This window comes from Sprattus sprattus (genome assembly GCF_963457725.1).
Source record: "Sprattus sprattus genome assembly, chromosome: 18".
In the NCBI taxonomy this organism is placed as follows: Eukaryota; Metazoa; Chordata; class Actinopteri; order Clupeiformes; family Clupeidae; genus Sprattus; species Sprattus sprattus.
In genome coordinates, this window is record NC_137916.1 from 23833137 (window position 1) to 23860836 (window position 27700).

At 46.1% G+C, this 27700-nt stretch overlaps 1 protein-coding gene across 1 annotated transcript; it reads right to left on the reverse strand.

The window, feature by feature from the left end:
- fbxl19 (F-box and leucine rich repeat protein 19) lies at positions 1-26676 on the reverse strand (the record flags this gene model as incomplete). The annotated part of the gene is made up of 11 exons (XM_080856970.1): positions 1-179; positions 2943-3164; positions 5031-5195; positions 9721-9884; positions 11274-12559; positions 13897-13929; positions 14502-14684; positions 15676-15762; positions 16103-16246; positions 22699-22877; positions 26640-26676. 11 exons carry the CDS (start codon positions 26674-26676, stop codon positions 1-3), a joined length of 2679 nt encoding a protein of 892 aa, XP_080713096.1.
- Positions 26677-27700: the final 1024 nt, after the last annotated feature.

Below are 27700 nucleotides of genomic sequence, written 5' to 3' on the forward strand. Positions count from 1 at the left end.
TTAGCTGTTTTTGAGCAGCGTTCTGTCATCGTGGGACGGGGGCGGGGGCGGGGGCAGGGGGAAGGAGAGGAGCTGGCAGGCGTCGGGCGCCAGTAGGCTGCAGGAGCGCAGGTCCACACTCTGCAGAGAGGCACAGCGGCGCAGGAGTGGCAAACACTGATCTGTCACCTTCACACAGCCTAGAGAGAGGGAGAGAGGGAGAGGGAGGGATAGATAGAGAGAGAGAGAGAGGGAGGGAGATGGGGAGAGAGAGGGAGGGAGATGGGGAGAGAGAGGGAGGGATAGGGGGAGGGAGAGAGAGAGAGAGAGAGAGAGAGAGAGAGAGATAGGGGGAGGGAGAAAGAGAGAGAGAGAGAGAGAGAGAGAGAGAGAGAGGGAGGGAGAGTGAGAAAGAGAAAGAGAGAGAGACATATTAAAGAACTTTGCCTGTACATCAGAACCTCCGCGTGGGTCAGAGATCAGCCTAGACCTCCTAGACCTGGGCAGCTAAACCTTGACAACACTAAAATCATGGTTTGAAAAATCAATGACCGTATAAAAACAAAACACGTTATTTTGTATTATTAACAATCGTTTTATACTTGTCTTATTTTCATTATTGTGTTATTAACTATTGTTTTACACTTGTCTTATTTTCATTATTGTGTTGTTTGTAAATCGAATGGAATAGAGAACTATAGGCTAGGTGTTTACGAGACAAAAATATGAGAATATGAGTTTCTTATTCAGTTAGACATTATATCAAAGTTTTAGGTCAGCTCTCAGCATTGGTAACATGTCCCACATTGTCCCACACAAACTTACTACTCGTCCCACATTGGTCTGTTTGGATCTACCTCACCCTAGAGAGAGAGAGAGAGTGAGAGAGAGTGAGAGAGAGAGAGAGAGTGAGATGAGACGGACGAGAAAAAGATGAGACGGAGAGAGAGAGAGAGAGAGGGAGAGGAAGACGAGACAGAGTGTGAGAGAGACAGAGTGCGAAAGAGAGACACAAGACAATGAGAAAGAGATGAGAGAGACAGGGAGAGAGAAAGAGAGACACAGAGAGAGAAAGAGAGACGGCCCTTATTTGATAGATGCACACCACAGGTTATTGGGCGTACCAAAGAAGGGCATCTCTAAGCTATTTTGATTACTAGGGCACATTCATTTGGTCATTTCATAACGTGCACACCGACCACTGACAGCGTTTCGCTCTACCATTTGCCATCCAAACATAGCCTTGCGTTTCTCAGTCTAGTGGGAATTAAGACCGTGAGAAGGACAGCAATTTCTCTGTCTACAAATGTAACTATTAAATCCATTAAATATTCTTTTAGTTTTCACTTTTTATTAAATGTGTTTTTGGTGCCAACATGGGCTACTGAAACCAACATACGAGTTAAAATGTCAGTGCAGGTCGGTCCCAGTTCAGTAAAGAGAAGCTTGAGTGAATGAGAGAGAGTGTGAGTGAGTGAGTTTATGAGAGAGAGTGAGTGAGTGAGTGTATGAGAGAGTGAGTGAGTGAGTGTATGAGAGAGTGAGTGAGTGAGTGAGTGAGTGTGTGTATGAGAGAGAGAGAGAGAGAGAGAGAGAGAGAGTGAGTGAGTGAGTGAGTGAGTGAGTGAGTGAGTGAGTGAGTGAGTGAGTGAGTGAGTGAGTGAGTGAGTGAGTGAGTGAGTGAGTGAGTGAGTGAGTGAGTGAGTGAGTGAGTGAGTGAGTGAGTGAGTGAGTGAGTGAGTGAGTGAGTGAGTGAGTGAGTGAGTGAGTGAGTGAGTGAGTGAGTGAGCGAGCGAGCGAGCGAGCGAGCGAGTGAGTGAGAGTGAGCCAGACTTCTTACAAAGAAAGAAAGTGAGTGATAGAAATCGAGCGAAGAGAAGGGTATGTAGGGGAGGAGGTTTCAAAGCGAGACACGGGACTAATGAAGCGCTGAGACACAGTGGGAGAGTGATGACACAATGGGAGAGTGATGACACATACACCCAGAGGATGTGAATGCAGCAACGTGTGACCGTGAGAGGAAGGAAAGAAAGTCACAGAAAGGAAGAAAAAAGAAAGAGAGAGAGAGGGAAGCATAGAGAGAGGGGGAGAGAGTGAAAGAGGGAGGAAGGAGACGGAGAGAGAGCGACAGATAGAGAGAGAGAGAGAGATGGACAAGATGTGAGGGAAGGGAGTGAGAGCGGAAAAAGACATGACAGGTTAGTGAGGTGTGGGTTTGGGAGGTGGGAAGAGTGTGAGAGTCAGAAATAGAAGAGTAGGTGTGGGGAATAATTACAATGAGAACGCTGAACCACATTCGATGAATATCCCACCCAGTGGCGTCTCACACAAGATGAGTTTGCGGCGGCTTTAGTGTGTAGTGCATGAATGCTGTCAGTCTGTAGGCAAGGACTCCTGCGACATCATGCCATCGTGTTCATGCTCTGTGTGTGATCATGAGAGGGAGGACATGACCTCTTCACATTTGTGCGTGTTCATTTACGCGCGGACATATGCATGCGCATGTATACCGGTCAGGTTGACATGTGTGAGAGTCTCCCGCAGTGCTGAGATGAGCCTGGTCCGTGATGGGTGACCGTGAGAGTGAGTGAGTGAGTGAGAGTGTGTGTGCACATCTGTCAGGTTGACATGTGTGGTCTGCTCTGTGAGGAGTGAGAGTGTGGGTGAGAGCGAGAGCGTAAGTGGGCATACACACCTGCCAGGTTGATCTGTGTGAGACACTCTCGCAGTGGAGAGATGGGCTATGTGAGTGTGTGGAAGGTCTTGTCTGTCATGAGAGTGTGTGTGTGTGTGTGTGTGTGTGCACGCATACACACCTGCCAGGTTGACATGTGTGAGACACTCTCGGAGTGGAGAGATGGGCTATATGAGTGTGTGGATGGTCTGGTCTCTCATGAGAGTGTTTGTGTGTGTGTGTGTGTGTGTGTGTGTGTGTGTGTGTGTGTGTGTGTGTGTATACACACCTGCCAGGTTGACATGTGTGAGACACTCTCGGAGTGGAGAGATGGGCGATGTGAGTGTGTGGATGGTCTGGTCTGTGATGTTCCCACACTGACTCAGGTCCAGCTTGGTCAGGTGGGGCAGGTATCGGACCAGCAGCCGTGAAGTGGCGTCCGTCACATCCAATCCCGCCAGCCGCAACTCCGTCACGTTCTGGAAGCGCCCGCCTCGGTTCTCCCCGTGAGCTGAGAACGCGGGGGGAACAAGGGGGTGAGACAGAGAATAAGTAACTGCCAATGAACGAGGAAAGGAGGTCAGAAATGAATGAATCCTGAGTTGAGCAAGGTTATCGTGTTCGGAGACAGTTTTCAGCACTAGAATCCTGTTTTCATGATGGCCATCAGAACGGCCAAAAGCTTAAATATTGCAAAACAAGTCTAACTACAGCAGATTTAACATTAATTATTATCATCAACTGGCGGAAGTAATGAATAGGCTAAATTAAAAGAAATAAAGTTGAGAGACTTTGAATATCTGTAAGAATGAATGAATGCTTAAATGAGTGAGTGAATGAAACATAACAAACAGTAAACAAATAAAAAAAGTGGTGATTTAATGAATGGGCAGTGCATTCAGAAAGTATTCAGACCTCTTGACTGTCTTAATTTTTTGTCAAGTTGCAGCCTTTAAATTCCTTTTTTGCCCTCATTAATCTACACTCAATACCTCGTAATGACAAAGCAAAAACAGGATTTCAAAAATGCTTGCAAATGTATTAAAATTTTTCAAAACTGTCGCATTGACTGAATACTGAGGTATTCAGACTCATCGCTATGACTCTTGAAATTGAGCTCAGCTGCCTCCCATTTCTCTCGATCATCTTTGAGATGGTTTTACACCTTGATTGGAGTCCACCTGTGGGAAATTCAATTGATTGGCCACGATTAGGAAAGGGACACATCGGTCTCACGGCTGACAATGCAGAGCAAAAGCCAAGCCATGAGGTCAAAGGAAGTGCCTGCAGAGCTCAGAGACAGGGTTGTGTGTGTGTGTGTGTGTGTGTGTGTGTGTGTGTGTGTGTGTGTGTGTGTGTGTGTGCGCGCCTGTAGAGCTCAGACAGGACTAAGTCAAGGCACAGATCTGGGGAAAGCTACATAAACATGTATCCTGCATTGAAGGTTCTGAAGAGCACAGCAGCCTCCATAGATCTTAAATGGAAGAAGTTTGGACCAACCAGGACTCTTTCTAGAGCTGACCGCCCGGCCAAACTGAGTATTCGGAGAAGTAAGGCCTGGGGAAGAGAGTTGACCAAAAACCTGATGGGAGAGAGACTTCCAGAAGGGCAACCATCAATGCCAGCCTCCACTGATCTGGGTTTCACGTCAAGAGCGGCCAGACGGAAGCCTCTCCTCAGTGGAGGAAGGCAAAAAAAAGCACTTAAAGTACTCAACAAGTCTTTGAGAAGCAAAATTCTCTGGCCTGACAGTCCCCATCCACCCTGACAGAGCTTGAGAGGATCAGCTGAGGAGAATGGTAGAAAAATCCCCAAAACCAGGTGTGCAAAGCTGGTCACACCATACCCAAGAATACTCAAGGCCGTCATCGCTGCCAAAGGGTGCTTCAACTTATAACTGAGTAAAGGGTCTGAATACTTATGCCAATGTGATTTCAGTTTTTTCCATTTTAATACATTTGCAAAAGTTTCTAAAATCCCGTTTTTACGTTGTCATTATGGGGTACCGAGTGTAGATTATTGAAGGAAAATAAGGCTGCAACATTACCCAATATGAAGCGAAAGGGTCTGAATGCACAGTGTGTGTTGGCATGCATAAGGACAAGCAGGTGGCCGTGGCTTTTATACACCGGTCACACCTATGCGTCGGAATGCGTTGATGCGTCAGGGTTAACGGATCCCCATTCACTTTGAATGGGGTGACGTCATCCTTTGCCGAACTGAACGGAGCCACAATTCAGTTCGGCAGAGGATGATGACACCCCATTCAAAGTGAATGGGGATCCGTTAACCCTGACGCATCAACGCATTCCAACGTGTACGTGTGACCGGTGTGTAACAGCTCGGTGGCATCTCTGGTGACCCCGGTTGACCTCACCTGAGCGTGTGTCGGCGTTGGGCGGGGCCAGCAGCTCCCTCAGGTTGGAGTCCTTGAGGTCCTCGACGCGGCTAAGGTCCAGCAGGCGCAGACACGGGCACACGGCCTGGCACAGCGCCGACACCGACGCCCACGGGCACCCGGACACGTCCAGCTCCAGCAGGCCTGTAAAGTTGGACGGGTTAATTTATACGACTCGGGAAAGCAGAATGGGACATTCCTATTCACAATGATGACATGTTCCCATTCCCAAAACCTCCACAAACTCGGCTATCGTAAGATGGATGGTTAGTAACTAGTGCTGTCAAACGATTCAAATATTTAATTGCTATTAACATTAATAGCCTACTTCTTCTGTGCTCTCAGCCAGCAGCCTGTTGACATTTTCAGACAACAGTGAAGCTCACTTCTTTTGCACAACACAACTTTTAAAGGTAAACTTTCTATTCAAAAGCTTTTTATCATCCATTTCGCTATATCGCGCTCACCATTCACTAAAACGTGACATTAGCCTACTACACAGTTTGCGAGGCCAAAATGAACGTTACTGTAATCTAAAAAAAAAAACGAGTTAATCGCGCGATTAAACAATTGACGGTGTTAAAATGGGTTGGCGTTAACGCCGTTAATAACGCGTTAAACTGACAGCACTAGAAGTAACCCTAGGTACATTTATACTACTCGGAAAGGTAGAACGGGACATTCCTAATCATAATGACACTACAAACTACAAAAATTACATCCAAAACCACAAACTCAGCCGTCATATGATGGACATTCCTATTCATAATGACACCATGCTCCCGTTTCCACAAACTCCGCTATCAGGATGGTACAGATTCATTTCAGTTTTCTCCAGGTTTAGAGCTTTATTGTGAAATGAATGAATGAACACTTAATAGGGTCTTATCCTATCTCACCTACTAAACCAACTAGACTGCAGACAGCTATGGACAGGACAGGTGACAAGTGAGGATTCATAATGGTAGGCCATTACATTCCTGTTCTATTCTTTTTTGCATGTTAATTTTATCGCTTTCTTGACCAATTTTGAACATTAAGAAACACAATCTCATCCACCAAACTAGACTGCAGAGAGCCAGAGGGATATTTAGGATTGTACTCTTTTCGGAGTTGAGTTGTTGCGTTTTGTTGCGAAATGTAAAGATTGTGAAACAAACACTCAAACACGGAAATGGAGGTAATGAGTCACCCCAGGACTGCAGTGCGCAAAGGCAACATACGAGTACATTAATTAGAAAACGAACGAGACGAAACCACATTTTTAACCATAATTTTTCATCAATTATGAAACCAAAGTCGCATAAAAAAAAACAAAACTCAATAATCATCAGCATGCAGTTAGAATCCACACAGCACTCATGCGATAAAACCATCTTTATATTTTCAACAGCATTTCAGCAAAACTCAAAGGTGCTTTACGAGCGAGCAGCCAGTATTACATCAGTCTGGTCGATTAGACAGAGCTGGTTTTGTGAGTGCGCAATGCTTTTGTCTTGATTACATCATGTGAGTTGGACCGTACAAGACTTACAAGAATCAGTTATAAAAGGGGTTAGCAGACTGTGGAGTTGAATAGGATTGGCAGTCACTGTTAGTGTTGGCCTTGTTCAGGGCAGCCATCAAGCCTTTGTTCAATTGTGACCTCTTTACTAAACACTCCACACACACACACACACACACACACACACACACACACACACACACTGAGAATTGTTCTGCAGACAATTAAATCTCCATTCCTTAAGGTTATGCAGCCATGGGGCACAGTATTAAGAGCTTACAGAGGAGTTTTAGTGAACAAGGCAAGACAACAAACCTGCAAAAATGAACAGAAATAAAAAGAGGGAAAAGCGGAAGTTGAGGGTGAGAGACTAATGCAACTGTATGTGAATGACTAATGTATGTGAAGGACTAATGTGTATGTACGTAAATGACTAATGATTAATGTATTTGTACGTAAAGGACTAACGTGTTTGTATGTAAATGATTACATTGATAAAAAGAGGGAAAAGCGGAAGTTGAGGGTGAGAGACTAATGCAACTGTATGTGAATGACTAATGTATGTGAAGGACTAATGTGTATGTACGTAAATGACTAATGATTAATGTATTTGTACATAAAGGACTAACGTGTTTGTATGTAAATGATTAACGATTAATGTAAATGTATGTAAATGACTAATGTGTATGTATGTGAATGACTAATGTAAATGCATAATGTCCAGACCGTCAAATATGTCTACTCCTTCTGTTCAAAATGAAAGACACACCTTTACAAAGAAACAGATTCTCTGTCTTGCAGGCGAATTCTTAACCATCGAACCAGAGAACATGGAACATTCTGAAATTCTTTGGTTCTCATTCTCTCCCGGCATGATTTGGTACAGATCTGACCGAGGCTGAGCTCCTGCCAAATGTGAACCAGTGGCAGCCGACTGGTGCGGTGATCTGGGCTGGATCTTATCTGGGCTAGACTGCTCTGGGCTGGATCCCATCTAGGCTGGATCCCATCTGGGCTGGATTCCATCTGGGCTAGACTGATCTGGGCTGGATCCCTTCCGGGCTTGACTGATCTGGGCTGGATCCCCTCTGGGCTAGACTGGTGCAGTTATCTGGGCTGGATCCCATCTGGGATAGACTGGTGCTCTCTGCCCTAGTCAATGGCTCCAGGTCAGCCTCTCTCAGCACTACTGCTAGATCTCATGGTGACCGTGCTCAGGACACTGCCACGTCCCCGACCTCAACACTCATCAGTGACACTGGCTCGGATTCTCCTTCCACAGCGAAGAGAGCATCTGCCAGCTGAAGGAAATCTGAACTTGTCATGTCTGAGTTCAGCAGCACACACACACACACACACACACACCAACTTGGCTGAGATCAACCACACGTTTCTTATCACTCTCGTCTGCTGTCGGAAGTGAGAAGGTTTTTTTCAGTCTGTCTCAGGAGCAGCAAGTCAAAACCTGACAGACAAGCCAGAGGCCCTGCAGAGAATCTGATCTGATGAGAGCATCCTCCACACAGGGTTGCTGCTCTGGACTTTGAAGCTGGAAGATGTTCACAGCACAGGACTATTATTTATATCATTGTATAATTATTACAGTACACAATTATATTTAGCTAACTATGTACAGGCCTTTCACAGCGTAAGGGAGGCCTGCATTCAAGATGCATTGCATTCACCGTGGTTCCGAACAACTGCTTTGGATTGGATTGGAGTGTAGCTAATGAGAGTAAACTCAAATTAAACCCAAATGAAACTGCAGAATTAAACTGATTGACAGGGACACTGAAACTGATGACAAAAGTTCACAGCCAAGATCAAGCAAGCTACACGGCAACAGCTGCTAGATTCAATTCATTAAACTGAACCCAGTTAGTCAAAGCATCCTTCATCAAAACAAAAGCCTAAATACAAAACCTTCACCCCTGTAACTTCTGATAAAGATGCAGCACTGCACAGCACTGTCCAGCACTGCACAGCACTGTCCAGCACTGCACAGCACTGCACAGCACTGTCCAGCACTGCACAGCACTGCACAGCACAGCACTGCACTGCACTGCACAGCATTGCACAGCACTGCACAGCACTGCACTGCACTGCACTGCACAGCACTGCACTGCACAGCACTGCACAGCACTGCACAGCACAGCACTGCACAGTCCATCATGCCCTTACCAACAGGGTCTTAATCCCATTTCAAATGAGAGTGCACCTCCATGTCATCCTCTGAACCACTGCCCACTAGTGGTGCCTGACCAAAACAAAAGGGCCACCAAGCTGTCCTTTATTTCCCATGTATGCACTACATTAACATTTATTCATTTAGCAGTCATTTTTATCCAAAGCGATTTACAAGATATATACACATTTTTTCACATTTACACTTATGGCACACTGCACACGTTGACAGGGAATCGAAATAGCAACCTTCTGGTTACTAAACGACTTCTCTACCTCCTGTACCACTGTCCTGTACCACTACGCTTCCATCAGTGGACACATAACCTCACGTCGGCCGGGGTACGATCACAAGGACCACGAGAAGGAGGTTCAGCACTGGGCACACTAGTGTAGTACTCTGTCTGAGCTCTTGGCTCTCAGCTCAGCCAGACACGGGCTCTTTCACTCGTTCCCCCCAAAGACTGCAGAAGTCTGGCTTGCTTTCAAACTCCACTCCCTAACCTTTGAATACCCAGGCCTGAATCACAAGGCCTTTAAATACCCAGGGTCTGAGTCACAAGGCCTTTAAATACCCAGGCTTAGTGTGCTCTAGTCAGAGACCATGTCAAATGCTGACGCAGCTAACATGACTACTGTTTGTGAAAGAAAAGTGAGTACTTAATAGTTTGTTATAGCTGTGTTTCCGGTCGGCACATCTGATATAGCAGCAAAAAAATAACAGAACACTTCCTGAACGCAGCCTTGAGTTTAGCATAATGTTACTTTGAAGTGAGATCAGTGAGTGATATCAGAGAACCACAGCAGATACTGGTATCGTTGCATCCCTGAATTCTAGTCACATAAGTTTCCAGTCCACTCGCTCCCATTCTATGCACCCCCTCCACACACACACACACACACACACACACACACACACACACACACACACACACACATGTACGCCCTGCCATGGTGTGTTGGGTATGGAGCGGTTCTTACCTTCTAAGCGGTTAATAAGCCACATGAGCTGCTTCTTGGAGATGTTGGTATAGCCCAGGTTCAGTGAGACGGGCTGCCGGCGGATTATACCACTCAGCATTGGGGGGGTGATGGAGCGCTGCCGGCTCAGGTCTATCTGAGTCCACAGCCTCTTATCACAACACCTGCAGGAGAGTAGGAGGAGGAGGAGAGAGGAGACGACACAAGGAGAGGAAAGAAAAGAATGAGGAGCAGAGAGGAGGCAAGGAGAGGAGAAGAGGAAGAGGCAGAGAGGAGAAGAAGAGGGGGTGAGAGGAAAGAGGAGAGAACATGGAGGCAGTGAAAATCTCAAATCTCATCTCAGTAGATTTGATGAAAGTAAATTAAGCCCATTTGTGCCTCACTGCCGTTGGCAGAATGATGTGCTTGGGATAAACCGCTCTCCCCATGTGCATATCCTCTGCTGAATGTCAGCAGTTTATTAGCAAGCCACAGGGTGGGGACACTACGTTTCGGGCAGTGTTGCGAAGCGATGTTGCTCGGGCACTTTCCCATTTCCATTGGGACACTTGTCATGATCATCCAATCAGAAAACTAGGAATCAGTCACGTGATCGCCCCGGCAACATTGCTGAAAAAGGTTGCCCTATGTATCGTGACCTCAAGCGACCCTACTATGATGGAGGATGTGAGGTCATCCAATCATCAAAGTGAGGAAGGAGACAGCTGGGACTGATCTACATATTTAACTCACCAGGGTGCAAAGCAATGATGCAACTCAAGAGACCAATGCAGGACTGCTTACACAGGCATCTCAGAAAATGCCCACCTCACTGATTCTTAATGTTTCACCCAACTCATCCAAATACAGATGCTAATGGGAATTCCTCTCTGACCTACGCATGCATTTACATAGACGCTGCATCATCATATTTAACTGGGCAATAAGCATCATTGAATCAGCGGGAAATAAGGAAATAAAAAAAAAAAAAAACACTGAACCGTAGAAACTGGAAATGGATTGAGGAGTGAGGTTTTTTTTTGCAAGTCATTCCAGAATTATACTGCACAGATATAGAATGTAAATTAACTCCCACTCATAACGGTTGCTGGAGTTTATTATCACATCAAATGGAACATTCAGCTGTCAACATTCTAATCCCATTTTTGCCCTGACCTCTGACCCCATTTTGTGGGACCAGATGTGACTTCTCACTTTGGGATCAGGGCAACATATGAGGGGGAAACCTGATCAATCGTGGTGGTGGACTCCAATGAGCTCCACCACCCTTGGGCCATGTGCATTGGCTTGCCTTCTGACACACAGGGATGGGGGCACCCGGGAGCCCTGACAAGTGCCTTGAGACAATGGTATTGTTAATGGCTTAATATAAATTGAAATGGAATTGTCTCATTATTTACACTGGCATTTCAACACATTTCGCAGTGACAACCTCTCTCTAAATATACAACACACTTGGCCCCACAAGAATACCCATCACCTGACCCTGACCTTTAACCCCTGCCCTCTCCACCCCCACATCCCCCCACGGCGGCTGCGGCGGCGGTGCCCACCATCTACTCCAGGTCCGGCAGACTCGCATGCAGAGGCAGAGCTCGCGCTGGCTGAGGTCCTGGAAGACGCGCAGCCAAACGTCGCGGGGCAGCACGTGCGAGGCGCCCCCGTCCAGGGGCAGGCAGTGGGGCTCGGGGCAGGCGGGTGGCGGTCGCACCAGGTGCCGCTCCATCTGCACGGGCCGCGGCGGCGAGGGCACGGCAGGGGGGCTCCGCTTCACCAGCTGCGAGCGCTGCTGCCCCCCCGCCAGCCGAGACGCCTGCGACCGCGGAGTTGCCGCAAGACCACCCGCAGGGTTGCCCAGCAACAGTGCCCCGCTCCCGTTGGCCGTGGTGGTGGCCGAGATGGCGCCCCCTGCTCCAGTTCGCCCGGCACCACTAGCGCCGCCCTGCTGGTTCTGCCGGTTGGCGCTACGGATCTTGTTGCTCCCGCTGCGGCCGCTCTTGTTGCCGGCGTGTCTGTGGTTGGCCAGCCCTCCCGCGCCGCTGCTGTTGGCGTTCTCCTTTTCCTGCGTCTCGCGGCCTCCTCCCGCGCGCGTTCGCCCGTTCCGAGCCTCCTGCCCGTTGCTGCGCTTGGCGGCGGAGGTCGAGGATGAGGAGAAACCGTCCTGATTGGGCGAGGGCCCTCCGTGGCCAGAGGAGGGCTGTGATTGGCTGGAGGAAAGAGGGGAGGGCGGGGGCAGTGGCGTGCCCTTCCGACCTCTCTCTGTGCCGTCCTGCTCGTCCTGAGGCTCTTCCTTTACCGCCTTCCGTCCGCGCTGAGACAAGCCGGAGTCTCCGCCTCCTCGCCGGCGCGCGGCCGCTGATTTGTCGGTGCTGACGCTGCTCGTCTCCTCGGGCCGCTCCTCCTTCTCGTCCTCGGGCCCGTCCCCCTCCGAGTCCTCGCTGGCGCTGAAGCCCAGCTCGGCTAGCCGCCGGTTCCGCTCGCGCTCCCGCTCCCTCTCCCGTTCCCGCGCGCTAGAGCTGCTGCCGCTGTTGCCATAGGCGACGGGAGGCGAGGACGGGTCGGAGGCGCCCCCGCCGGATGGCGAGTCCGAGTCGGACTCCGAGTCGGACTCGGAGCTGGACGAAGACGAGGAGGACGAGTCCCGCGCCCGCTCGAGCAGCTGGCACATGCGCTTGAACCGCTCCAGCTTCTCCCGCTGGTGGGATCGCTGGTCCTGGCTCGCCGCCGTCGCCCCGCCAGCCGCCGTACCCGAGTTGGACCCGCCCCCCGAACCCTGACCCCCGCCGGAGGAGGGGTTGGGTCCGTTGGTCTCGGAGGCATCAGAGTTGGGCTTCTGCTTCTGGCCACAGAGGAGAGTGAACGAGAGAACAAGAGAGAACATCAAAAACAAGAGAGAACATCAAAAACAAGAGACAAAATCAAGAACGAGAGATGGAACATCAAGAACACAAGAGGGAATGTAACTAACTGTAAAAATCTCAACCAGAAACTAAACTAGACACAAACTCAACTAAGTCAGATGTTGGTCTCCGTTCTCTACCTCTTCATGTGCACTTCAAATGAGTGGATAAATAATAATTATACAAAATGGCACTCATTTACATTTCATCTTCAACCTAGAAGAATGTGCCCTTAAGATTCTTTCTTGTGTAAATGTGTTTTTTTTTAATCAAATACATACAATAACGGCTTCCTCATTCATTCTTCAGTCATCTGGTGGTTAGTGTCTGACATCAAGCCATCTATTGCCATCTAGCCATACATCTATTATTAAACCATATTTAATGAAACCTGGAGCCTTGGAAACCTTATATTCAGGAAGAGCTGCAAACTCAACTCAAGCACAGTTCTCTCTCTCCCCTGTGCCTTCAGAAGGAAATGGCTCCTGAAAGAAAGTATATCCCAAAATTCAGGCTGAGAAACGGTCTGATCAGTCAGCTTCACCTTATCTGTCGACTCCACACAGCCAGTTTGCCAAGAGCCTCTCCCCACCGCCCACCCCTACCGGACCCTTCCAGCTTTCCCCAACCTGCCCCCCCACACGCCCCCCCCCCCCAACCCCTCCAGCTCTCCCCAACCCTTTGAAGTGCTGCTGTCTCCATGACGGAGCAAAGGCACTCAAGGTGATCAGCTTAGTTATGCTGTTTGTAAAATTGTTGCCTTTAAATCAAACAGACCGGTGAAGAGGGAGAGGAAATTAGTGGGGGAGGGAAACTGCCAGTGGGATCGGGAAACGATCTCGACATATACATGGTTTGGATGCTACCACTTACGCCACAGCTCCCCCCAGTACTGCCCGTTTGAACCGACCATGGGGCATGGGGAAACGACCCGCGGGTCAGAATCAAACCCAGGTCCCCGTGGGCACCTGAACCCATACATGGTTGCGCCACAGCGCCCCCGCTCTTTGTAAAAGTCACCAAGCAGCTCTGGGGAAAGTCACCCCACCTGTCAACCTCCGCAGCCTGAGGGGCTAGAATATCCGACACTCTCTTCCTCTTCCACTGTCCACCAATCACAATTAGCGCTGCGCCAGTGCTTCTCTGCTCCTACTGATGAGTCACAGACTTCAGAGTAAAGCTACGCTACGCTAAAGCTACGCTGCGCTGCCTAGGGAAGGCTGAGGTTGCACAGTGCTCACATGCTATGTGTATGGACCAATGAAGTCACACATACCTTTTTTAGGTGTTTTTCTCGAGCACCTTTCATCTATTAACAAAAAAGAGAGGGAGAGGGAGATTGTTAAAAATGAGAACAAGGTTTGAGGTTGTCACTTAAAATCAGGACTCCTCAAATAACATCACATGGTAACGGAGTGGAATGCCATGTAACGCCAATGCTGCCCTACCTACTGAGCACCAGGTGCAGTGCTACAAAGGCTACAGCTGAACTCTCTGTGTGTGTGTGTGTGTGTGTGTGTGTGTGTGTGTGTGTGTGTGTGTCCTCACCGGACCTGTGTGTGTTTGTCTCTCTGTGTGTATAATTCCCTTGCTTGCTTTCTTTTTTTACCAAGTTTCTCTGCTCTTTGCTGCTCACATGTGGTTGTGTGTGTGGGTGTGTGTCCCTTTCTTGCAGTAATTCTCCCTTATACTTTCCTCCTTTCACTGCGCCTGGGCTTGTGTGTGTGTGTGTGTGTGTGTGTGTGTGTGTGTGTGTGTGGGTGTGGGTGTGGGTGTGGGTGTGGGTGTGGGTGTGGGTGTGTGTGTGTGTGTGTGTGTGTGTGTGTGTGGGTGTGTTTAATGATATCCGTCATGCTCTCTCCTGTCGCCCCCCCCCCTCACTTTTTTCTTGGGCCCGCTCTCCTGGGGGAGATCCTTCTCCTTCTTGCGCTTGTGTCCATCCTGCCGGGGGCCGTCCTCCAGGGAGGGGGGTTTCTTCTTGCTGGGGGGCGGGTCGTCAGTCAGCTTCCAGCGCCCCACCTCTCCGTTGTCCGATCGCCTCTTGCCCAAACCATCACCCTGGTCCTGCAGAGGTCAAACATCATATCTCAGAGGTGAATTATGACAAGGCTGAATATACACGGCCATACAACATCCACACTTCCATCTGATCGGTATTAGTATAAAGCTCTAAAGCAGAGAGAAAGAGTCCAAAATACCAGTGTCGCTCAACAAAAGTTACTTCTGATCTTGTCTCATTTGTGTGTGTGTGTGTGTGTGTAAGACAATGTAGCCAACCAGCCAAAGGGCGTAGCCATTCTGTCACTTAACATTACTGAAGAACAGGGAACAAACACAATTACGTTCTAAACTCTATAGCACTGTTGCAATGGCTACGGCAGCAGGCTAGGGCTAATGTTTTTAGCCTTTGGCCCGCTAGCTGGGAAGCCACAGCCAGAGCTGTCATAGAGGGCGTCTGCTCTGTTCTCCCATCGGCATGTGTTTATCTGCACTAGCCCTCTGAGGTCTGTGGAGAGAAGGTTCTCTGCTAGACCGTTTCTGGCTGACACCTCATAAAAACCAGCTGATGTTGAAGCTCTGAAAATAAGCCCCAAAGAGCCACAGCCATGTCACAGGTAAATACTACTACTATTACAGCAGTAGCAGCAGCTGCCTTGTTTCCTGTGGAGTTGAGACTGCTGTCCTCATCGAATTGAAAGCCCAGAGGACCAGTGTTTTATTACACACACACACACACACACACACACACACACACACACACGTATCTGATGAAGTGAAATTCAAACCATATGGTTTCCGCCTTTAATACATGATTGAATTGCATAGCCAAGAATATACTTCATTAAGTCAACAGTTACATAAAGAAAAGAGAGAGGAAAGACTTCTGTTCCACCACCCAATTACACAAGCCACCGCACTGCAGACTTTTAAAACCATATAGGAGGAGGAAGTCTGTACTTAAAAGTGTAAAAGATTTGGAATGACTAGATTGATTCAAATGTTTTACACAGAAACAACGGCAAGCACAAGGTGCCAAGCAGAGCGCAAGTCTTACCTTACTGGTCTTGCCCTCCTTGTGGCACTTGGGGCATTCCCAACAGTTTGGAATCTCGTCGTTTATGATGCCCTCTGCCTTTCCCATCTACACACACACACACACACACACACACACAAGGGTCACATTAAGCACCACACACAACAGCAATGTCAGACAAACTCAGATTCATACCTGTCTATTCCTAAAAACTCAAACTCAAACACACACACACACACACACACATCTCATCCTCAGAAACACTCACACACACATTCTGTTCTGTCAATGTTTTCTCTAATAACACAAGATCACTAAACTCACAAAAAACACTCTTGTTCTTGCATTCTCATAGACATCAAACTTTATGCACACACACACACACACACACACACACACACACACACACACACGCGCACGCACGCACACACACACGGCACACACACACCTTGAGGCAGCTGGGATGGATGATCTCGTTGCAGATGGTGCACTCCATCAGGGACAGGCTGAACTTCTCCTCCTCCGAGTCCACCGTGTCCTCCTTCCCCGCCTCACCGCAGGCAAAACACACCGCTGTGTGGGGCAGCACGGGCTGCAGACACACACACACAGAAAAATAAATACATCTTAATACATATGTTTTTTTATAAGTCATTAACAGCAGCAAAAAGGCCAAACTCCACATGATCAAAGTCTTATACACTGGTGATGGTATCAATGAAATGTCTATTTCACACCTCCAGCCAAAACACTGGGGTCATATCTCGCTGCTTTCCACGTCTATGACGTACTGACTCTGACAAGGGCCTGGAGGGTGGATGAAAACCACATGAATATTTCAACAACAATAAAGCAAAAATGGAGAATATGTGACTGACTGTCTGCTCCTATGACCATAAGCTTTGAGCTCCCTTCTGAAAAGAAGCTAGTATAAACAGGCAGTGATCCGATGCCAATTACATTCCCATTTAACAGCTAACATTGGATAATGGTTAGATATTCAACCACAACATATTTAACATTATGTTAGGTCAAGATAAAGAACAATATTAAGATTTCGGAGTACCCCATTTCTACCTCACCGCTAGATCTAAAATGTGAAATATTTAACCATTCGGGCCAAATGTAAAAATAAAATAATGACTACAAGCATGTTTATGCATCTGTGGGTTATTATTACATTTCGAGACCCAATTATGTCTGTGAATCTTTCGAACACTGTAGAAACATCAAAGGCCAGAATATGAAAACCAGCTAAAGCTGAATCTCCCGAAATAACCCAGAGAGAAAGAGAAACAGAGACAGAGAGCAAGAGAGAAGGAAAAGAGAAAGACAGAGAGAAGGTGAGTGTACAGGAGGAGAGTAAGAGAGTGAGAGAGAGATAGAGGATATGAAAGAGACAGAGAGAGAGAGAGGAAAGAGACAGAGAGAGAGGAGAGTAACAGAGGATAGACAGAGAGAGAGGAGAGTAACAGAGAGACAGAGAGAGAGGGTGTAACAGAGAGCGAGACAGAGAGAGAGAGAGAGAGAGAGAGAGAGAGAGAAAAAGACACTATTATAGCAGCGTGCGCAAACAAGGCTGATGGACTAGCGTCTCCTGTCAGTGCTGGGCTCATGCTGGTCGTCAAGGAGAAGCTACAAGCGGAGACGCCTCTCAGACGCGTCACCTCCTCGCTTCCCTCCCCTCCCATCCCATCACTGCACCATTTTCCAGCGAGCCTCCAGTCACAGCACAGCGTTATTAGTGATGACAGCCCAACCTAAGCAATAAGGCCCAGAACAAACGGCTGTGCTACAGTCCCCACTAAACAAACCTGGGGCTTTTTTCTGTCTTTTTCTCTCTCTCTCTCTCTCTCTCTCTCTCTCTCTCTCTCTCTTCCTGTGGCTCTAGCTACGCCTCTGCATCTAGGCTGCAGAAAGGAACATGTGCCCGTTGTGTCTCATATCTTAGTGTGTGCAATCATCTATTAATCACCAGCACAACACAGCTTCCTTCAACAGCAACTCAAAGACACCATCTCTTAGTACACCAGCTTTGATAGCAATAAACCATGCTCAAGAAACATAATTAATTACATAATTTCTTGTTCTTGCCGTCATTAGAATTATAACAATAATTTAAATTAAAAAAATGTGTATGATAGTAATAGTAGTATTGCTGCTACTATAATTATTACTATTATTTTGAATATAACTTATACCATTACTATAATTAGTGCTATTACTTAATGCAACCTGCTGTGTCACGATGACATTTGCAGTTCTTCTGCCGCCTGTCGCCCCCCTCCCCCTCCCCCTTTCTTTCTCTCTCGAATCAATGGAGTGGAAAACGCTAAATTACCCCAGAGGTGGAATCCCAGCTCATCTGTTCAATGACATTTCTCTGAAGGAAAGCTTTGCAATGCTCTCTCTCGCCCCACCCCCCCACCCCAATTGCTCACAGTGTTGACTAATTTCATCTACTTAGAGGGCCGGGATGTTGTCTGACAACCTCTGCAGTCCAATGTTTCCTAACTGACATGCATGTCTGTGTGTCTGTCAGATTCAAGCAACACCCTTCAACCTCCTGGAAGAGTAATGAAGCTGTCTTTATTTTGGAATGAGGAAACGGACTGTAGGCAGACTGAGACATCACTGTTTCAGTGCATGTGGGTGGAATCACTGAAGGTCAATCAAGTTAAAATGATGAAATATTGATGGTAATGAGACTGCTCTGCATCCATGTTTTAAAAAAACAGAACCCCAGCTGACCAAGATCACAACGACCCAGTTTCTGATGCAGACAGACTACCAAAGAGGGTGAAATGAAAGCAGGGCAAAAGAAGACAATGACACTACATAAAGGAACTGCTAACCCGGTTTTTAAGCTCTCCCATAATATGAAGCAGCTTATTTCACTCTCAGTAGCAGCCCCTCTCCCTCAATTGCCCCCATACCCCCACCCCCACCCACCAGAAACATGGTCTCAGCATAGCCCTGCAGTGCTCACGCCTGCACTAACCTGCTCTTCCTCAGAATTATTTGGAAAAGCGCATGTGTGTGTGTGTGTCTATGTGTGTGTGTGTGTGTGTGTGTGTGAGTGGGTGAGAGAGAAACAGTCTCACACACACACACACACACACACACAGACAGAGAGACATGTTCTCCCATCCTCTTTCAAGTGTTGTGGCGGCTACAAGGAAAACTAAACTGGCTGGCTGTCTCTGACAGCAGGGGACTCGAAGACGAACATGACCCAGGTCCGGCACAGAGCCGTGGCGTTTCAGGATCATGTCTGTGTCTGTGTCTGTGTCACTCTGACTGCTGTTGTTGTTGCTGTTGCTGAGAAGCAGGTCACAGCATGCCAGCTTGCTGTTTGGAAACACCCTTTTCCCACATCACTCATGTGGCATGGCAAACGTTTGTGCAACAGGTAAAACAAGCTGACTAACCAACCTTCCGCTTTTGGACGCTGGTGGAACACAAGCGTGACAGGATTCGTTTTCCATGTTTTTTTGACATGCATGACACAGGCCCATACTTTCTGATAACGTGAATTCAATAATGTATTAGTATGACAAGAAAGCTACTAATTCCCATCTCATTTGTTTAGTGACGATCGTCATCGGCGTGTGCGATACATCCTTGCCTTGATAATAGCTAGCAAGTTCTGTCCTTAATGTTGTCCGTATGTCATTTCTATCAAGTTGTCTTATCCCAATGAAGAGTTTTAGTGGCAAAATTGGACAATGGAAAAAGCTTCCTTTTATTCTTAATTAAAGTGCTTGAAGTTGCAAGACAACACTTGTTCTGAGGGCATTAGACACACGCTAGACTTCTAGAATGTTCCAGATTGTTCCAGGTAGCACTTCCTCAGAGGGGCTTTTCCCACTCACAACATGCATTAATTAGCCATTAGCCTTTGATAAATACATTGTCTTGACAGTCATGTTGCCAACTGACACCATGTGAGGGAAACATGTTTGTGTGTACTGAAGGGAGAATTATGGCTCCATAACTTCCTCATCCTTAGGCCTCTAAATTACCCTAAAATATGAGACTTTAACAACACTGCACAAAATAATATAATATTGGCCTGATAAGTGAGAAATGTTAGATGGATTGGGTATGGTGGTCCCACTGGCTCAAAATTGGGAAAGGAGGGCAGCTTCAATATCAGTATTTATTGCAGCGGAGGTTCAACGCCTGGATATCATTAAAAAAAAAAAAAAAACAGCAGATATGAACCTGGAGTTTAAACTTAACTGGGAACTGTAAGTCCCTGTTTCACAGAGACCTGACCTTTCCTATCATCGCTGTAATGGTTAACCAACTAGTAAATCTGCTTTGAGAGAAACGCCTTAAGGGGTTTTCTTTCAGAACACCAAAGACGGATGACTATTTCACCCTAATCCTTGTGGGTATGTAATGCGTGGCTGAGCACTGCATTTCAGTGGTAGTTGATTTGCTATTTATCCCACACAGCTGAACCAATCATTTCAGAGCTAATAATGTGTCCATCTATCTCCGCTGCTATAGGGACACCGTGCACACTCTTCGCCTTGTAAAACGTTTCTAAAGGTCTTGTGAGGAAAACACTAAATGAGTAACCTTGGACTGAAAGAAAATAATAAGATATTGTCAAGCACTGAAGCAGGAGAATACATCATGTTTATGCGTATGAATGTGGACACATACATGTGTACATAGGTACTATACATTATACAGTGGTGGCCAAAATTATTAGAACACTAGGCATATTTAAGAGGTTTCAGTTGTTTTTGTTGAATTGACCATTAAAATACCCTTAAAACTAATTAAATACCTACAAAGTCATCATTACGCTCTATAAACCATGGAATAGAGCTATCATAAGTAGATTTAGATCAATTTCCGTACAAAAACAAACTAGGCCTATTTCACTGTCAATGTCACACAATCATGTTCCTTCACAGAAGAAGCCAAATAACTTGTTTAATCATTGTCAGGTGTGGTCGTGGTTAAATTGATGGTGATGCAATAGTCTTAGGACACAGCTCTGTGATTCTTATGAATGTACAAGGCCTATCTTCCGCATTAAGTGATTGGTAACATAAGGGTTTTGTCACTGAGGCCACACCACCAATTGGTATAGATTCAAAGCCTCTAGAGGCAGTCTTGAAGCAAATGTTGCTCTTTGAACATGGCTAAGGTGAAGAATGAGCTAATGAGTGAGCAACGGGTTCGAATAAAGGCCCTTTTTGATGCTGGCTGTAGTTACCGCTAGGGGTGTAAAAAAGAATCGTTTTGCATCGATGCATCGATCCAACAGCCGACGATACGATGCATCGACACGTCCGCAAGAGTATCGATTAAAAAAAAAAAAAAAATTATTATTATTTTTTTTTTACTTTTTGTTGCTAGTGCACTTTGATGAGTATTTTTATTTTATAGTGAATGAAGTAGGCCTACAGGGGTATTTTTTGTTACCATTTGCTGCTACTAGTGCACATTTGCACTCATTGCACTGATTTTGTGGAGCATTGTCATTTTAAATTGAATTAACTACAGGCCTATTTTTTGTTACCGTTTGCTGCTAGTGCACTTTTGCACTGATTTTGTTGAGTATTGTTATTCTATAGTGAATGTGGTATAGGCCTATTTTTGTTACTTAACACTTTGTACTTTGTACAGTACTTTTTGATGCAAGGCCTTTCAGAATCTATAACAGGGGCATTATTATTTTTCAGTGAATGAGGTTGTCATAGGCCTAGGTGGAGTACAACTTTTCTACTTCTGTTATTGGCTGTTGTTTCTCAAATAAAATGCATAACGATATAACAGCTTTCATTGATTTATTTCAAATCTGAAACATTGTCTAGCCTGTAAGGTAAAAAAAAGAACAAATTAATCGAATCGAATCGAAATCGAATCGTATCGTGGTGTATTCATGAGTATCGAAAATAATCGAATCGTTGGGTCAGGAAATCGATACTGAATCGAATCGCCATGATGGGTGTGATTTACACCCCTAGTTACCGCCGCATAGCCAAGGACTTGACATGCAGTCCAAGCACTGTAAAATACACTTTAAAATACACCGCCATGCTACCAGAACCGAAAGGGGAGAGGCTGAAAAAATAAACTGTGTGAAGTGAAGCATCTCAGAATTCTCAGTCTTAAGGACTGAAGAAAGACTTCACGAGAACTGTGTGACGAGATCAACACCACAATAACTAATGGTTCAATAATGTTCCCAAGAACTGTGCGTCGGAAGCTGTGAGAAAAATAACTTTTTGGCAGAATAGCAGCACAGAAACATTACTGAAAGAGAAAAATAGAGTGAAACGCCTGAAATTTTAGTACAATTAACCTTTTACTCTTATTGTGATGGCCTACTTATTGTAGATACAGAAATATTTCCTTTGATCGTCACCTTAATGTATCCTTTAACAAACGTAGACATCCCCTAATGAAAAATAAGGAAACCATTTCAACTTGGACTAGATAATAACATTATCTAATTTAAATGTAATTCTCAATTGACTTTGTTTGTATGATGCTTCCCTAAGACCTTTTCGGCCAGGCACAGACAGAAATAATTAACTTAATTTGTTCTCTATGGCTAACACCGCTGCTATGTCGATATTATCTTGCATCCCTACCTCGCACAGAAACTTGTACTCATAGAAGTGTGTGTTTGTGCAGACATTTGGTTTTCCCCTGACGGTTATGTGCGCACGCAGTGCGTTTGTTTGTGTGCATATGCATGCATATGTGTGGGTGTGTGTACCCAACTAGTGGTTCTGGGCAGTTGCATATTTATGGGGCTTTGAAATGTGTGATAGTTCATCTATTAATCTATGCGAGTGTGCGCATGCTTGTGTAAGAGAGCATAGGAATCCATGCAATTTTGTTTGGATTGCTTCATTATCCAATGTGTGTGTGAGAGAGAGACAGAGAGAGTGGGGGTTAAAGTGGGTTTGAGTGGACCCTTGCATGTAGCATATATGTCTCTGTGAGTGTGACTGTGAGATAGAGAGAATGACAGAGTGAGTGTCTGTGCGTTTGTCTGTGCGTCCATACCGCCGTGCACTGGCGCAGCAGGCAGGACTGCTTCATCCTGCCGGGGCCGCCAAACTTCTTCATGTCTTTGCAGAAGTGGCACTCGCCGCACTCTGTGCGCTTACAGGCCTGGCAACGCCGGCATCGAGTTCGCCGGCGCCGAGCCCCTCCGCCCAGAGCCTTACTGCCCGACATCCCCTCTGCAGTCAACTGCTCCAGAGGCACACGTGGAGAGGAGGAAAGAGAGAGAGAGAGAGAAGGGAGGAGGAAGGGGTTGGATGGACGAGAGAGAGGATGGGGGAGATGGGGGGGGCGAGAGAGTGAAAGATGGGGAAAAAAGAGACAGAGAAAGAGAGAGATGTGGGAGAGTGAGAGAATAAGGGAGATGGGTAGGTGAGAGAGAGAGAGGGGAAAGGAAGGAGGAGAAAGAGAGAGGATGACAGAGTGAAAAATGGGAGAAAGGGAAGAGAGATCAGGAAGGACAGAGGTGAGAGAGGTAGAAACAGACAGGGAACAATAGGAGAGAGGGATGGGAAGAGAGGATGAGAGATGAAGAGGAATGGAGGGTGGTGAGCAGTTGTTGAGGTGAAGGAAGCAGTAATGGAGAGAGAGAAAGAGAGAGAGAGAGAGAGAGAGAGAGTGAGGCAGAGAGAGAGAGTAAGTGAGTGTGAGAGAGAGAAGCAGTGAGAAACAGAATTTGAGGGGGAGGTGGAGAACAAGAGAGCAAAATGTTAGGACATTTACACATACAGCTTTAAAATGAAATTACAGCCAATTCAAAACACCAACTAAACAGATCAAAAGTTCCACATATCTGTTTTGAAATGTGAAACAACGAGTCCGCCTAGTCTCCTACATAGGGCGAGAAATGCAAGATTGCAAGTAGGAAGAGGCATTTCAAAGTACACACACACACCTTGGAGACTCATGACAGTACAGTGAATACCAGGTCACACAAGACACTTCACAGCAGTGCAGACACACCCCTTCCTTGACCTTGGGGTCCCTGGACAGTTAAACAGTGTTTGTCTCAGAGAAATATGTCCTGAGATTCTGAAGTTTTCCATTAAAAACACACACACAAACACAATGAATGCCTCAAGCCAAGCCGCTTGTCACAAGCCCTGAGCTGGTTGCATATTTGTAAACGAATTCTCACAAACCAGCAAACAGCCCACTCTTGATGGCCCAGTATCTCTCCCTTTCAACATGACGCATCCCACTGCGTCTGATGTAACTTCCTGTCAGGAACCTGTCACCCAATGGCCTGCAGACATGCTGGTCGTACTGTGCGATTACTGAGATCCGGCTGGCTTGATGTGGGTGTGTGTGTGTGTGTGAGTGTGTGAGAGACGGTAGCAGGCCAGGTACCTCCCCTCTGAGTCCTCGGCCTGCGTCCTCTGAAAGTGCTTACTGTGTTGTCTCTTTCTCGTCAGATCACTAACACCACTTCCGAGAGCGGTTGGCTTGAGGAACTCAAATGTGCCTTGATCACACTGTAGGGGTGGGGGCAGGTTGTGCAATGTCACTGTGGGACGAACAGAAAGTGGATGTGCTATGCGGAGACGATGAGAACTGACTCCACGCACACACAGACACAGACACAGACACAGACACAGACACAGACACACACACAGACACAGACACACACACAGACAGAGTGCTGCTGGATCCTTGGAGACAGGGGCTTTCCATTTCTTCACTGTATCACTACACCTCACTCTTTATGTAACTATTTTATCACAGATGCATACTTATCCGAGGAGTGGCCCGCACTGACAGTTGAGAAGACCAAAGCATAAAGTGCAGTGGGCCTTTCTGTTTTTTTTGTTTGTTTGTCCAAAATCTCCTTCAGTGAAGATCACCTCCCCTTTGCCGGAAGAAGCAATACATTTTGCTCAGATACGTTACAGCAAAAGCTGACAAAATCCCAAAAGTGATGCAGGAAAAAAAAAAGAGCCCAAAATTTCAGAGGATCAGACACACTTGGAGTTTGTCAAATCTATAGCAAATCCTTCCTCACAATCCATTCATTTTGCTCCCCACCTTTTCTCGCACACACACACACACACACACACACACACACACACACACACACACACACACACACACACACATTTAGATTATGCCTCCCTGCTTCTGTGTATTTCATCCCAGATCATCTTAGGCACCTCTCCCCTGCGAGTCAACCAGCGTTCTCCGAGTAACACATCAAAGTTGTGTCACTGCAATCTCGAGCACAACCAGTGCACACGGGGGCAAAGGCATCTCAGAGCGCCGCACCTCACCAGATAGTGTGTGTGGGCCTCCCCATTGATGCACAAAAACACTATCAGCGTGGACTTCAATAAATACCATATCCATTCATCGTACAGCTGGTCAGATGAGTCCCGAGTGGATTCTCTGACCATAAACGACCAGCAACCTTGTTCTAGCCGGGCGTTGAGTCATGCTCCCTCTCCTAACTCAATGTCGTATCTCCTGAAATGCCTCACCAGTGCGACTAAGAGACTTTGAAACAAAAAGGGGGAAAACTGAAACATCATAATCGCTTCAAGAGGGAGCCACAAGTGTCTAGCATCTACCAGAGGAGTCAATAGGAAAAATGCTTTGACCATTTACAGAGGGCAGGAGTGAGGCAGATCACTTAAAGTTCTCCCAGTCGGGGCCAGGTGCCCTGACAAGCTCAAGACCCAAAGTAGTCTGGCGTCCAATAGGAGTGGACCAGAGCCATAAAGGCCATAACAATCAATTCTACAAGCACAAAGTAAGGAAGATGCTCAGCTTCAGCTACTTTAACTCCCCCCTGGGATGACAAAATACAACCCAACCAGGATTTGTGATCGCAACACAGCTGTAGAGCTTGGATCTACCTCAAATGCATGGGCTTACTCACAAACCGCTGGCAACAGATGAAGACAGACCAAGGCCCACAGTATCAGAGGTTAAGAATATCAGTAGCAAGACAGAGGGGAGGTTAGCTAAGGATGATCAGTGACCGATTCTATGGAATCTGATTTTGGGTACAAAGCTAACACTACAAAACATGCAGGGAAAAGCGGGGAAAAGAATAAGCCAAGTTAACAGTAAGTTGACAGATAAAAATCACGACAGGCCTACCCAAAATCTGTACAGGAACGTACAGCCAGCTCCCTCTGAGAAGACCTTATTAACCTACGATTACTGGGTGTGTTCCCCTCACGCTACAAAATCAGCTGTGCTCTTTGGACTGATTTTGAACATTTTTATTAAAATTCAAACTCCCATATACAAGACAAGACAGAGTGATTGTAACTCCAGGTCTTGAAGACCCAGGGCGACCAGACAACATGGCTAGTTAGCCTACTTACATTAATTAACGTTACTCAAATAATGTTACAATCCTGGGGGGAGGACACGGGCTTTGAGGTGCCTAGAAGCTACAAGCTTACCATTCACATAGGGGTGGTTATTTGCCAGAGAAAAAATACTTTACCAACAACCCTGAAACACTTCATATAATTAGTTGCATAACATATTTGGCAATATTCTGGCCTGTGGCGCAAAACTGCACTTGCTAGCTAGCTAACTAGCTAACTGGTCAACACAATGATGCGTAGCTAGCAAATTGAATGGTTTTTGTAGCAGGAGGGCTACTACAACAACCTGGACAGCTAACATTAGCTAACAATTGTTGTCACTGAGAACATGTAAAGTGAACCCAGCCACTGTTGTGCAATCTAGTAAAAACACAATCACCCAACCGTCCTATCTCTATGTTCCCAATGCTTTCTCTGGCAACGTGCTTCCCTCTTTCACAATGTACTGTTGCTCAGCATCTTCTTAAAACAATATAGTTAGCTGACCAGCTAACTACTTAGCTAGCGATAGCTACACAGCAGATGACTGGCTACTGCCAGCTAGCTTGCTAAATGAAACACAGCAGAAAATTATTCCAGTAGCCAAGTATTGATATTACTAACCTCTTAGTGACGAGTCGCATACTCCTTGGTCGCGCATTAGAAATAATATTTGCTAACACTTAGCTTTAATAGAGCTTGCTATATTCACGGATCGCTTCCTTGTTTCTTTCTCCTGCAGCCTTTTCTTGCCGTTTCTGGGTTTGCGTGTGGCACGTTCACATGCGTTCCATGTTGATACAAGAATAGCTAGCTTGCTACTCCTTCCAGCTAGGTTACTAGGTTGGGCAGATATATCGATTGTCAAAATGGCTAGGTAACAATATCTTTCTATTTCAAAGATAGTGCGATTATTGTTTCATTAAATGATTCAATGAACCGTTTCACATTATTCAATTTCACGCGTCTAACAACGTGTCCCAGGTCTTAAAAGCATTCACAAATGCACATGATCTTAAAAAACGCATCGCAAAATACCCTCCTGTTATAGCATTAGTGTCTACTGCGGGTTCGTTGTAATTCTCACTGAAACGGTCTAAATGAAACAGAAAACTGAACAGACGGATGAACGTGGCTATTGTTCTCCTATTCTATTGTGTGGTTCTTGTTTAGTTATTTTTCATTAGCATTATGTTAAACCTTATTACTTCATAATAGAAACACGTTTAATCGCCCATACGCTCTCGCTACCACGTAAGACGCCATCGTTCTCCATTTTGCCTTGAAAAAAATGAAATAAATAAATAAATATGGTAAATAAAATATGGGGAGAGAAAATATGGTTGCCCCTCCCCTTTGAATCGTCAATGGTATATTTTGGCATTCTGGGTTATGTAGTCATTGCTAAAAGAAGTTTCAAAAACAGATGATCTCATTTTCTGTAGTGGTGAATTTCATCTTTACAACATAGAGCACATTTCATTACGGTTAGGAATACGTATCTAGGACAAATATATATTTAAAAAAATCTATCCAATTCAGTGCTCAAAAACGTCAGCATGTCCAACATTTAAAGAAATGTTCTTATTCAAATTTTAGTCTTTTTATTTGGTGATTGTAGGCTATTGCTCAGATTTTAGGTGATAGCATTTAATTTCAGTGCCTTAGATCATGGGGCAGTTTTA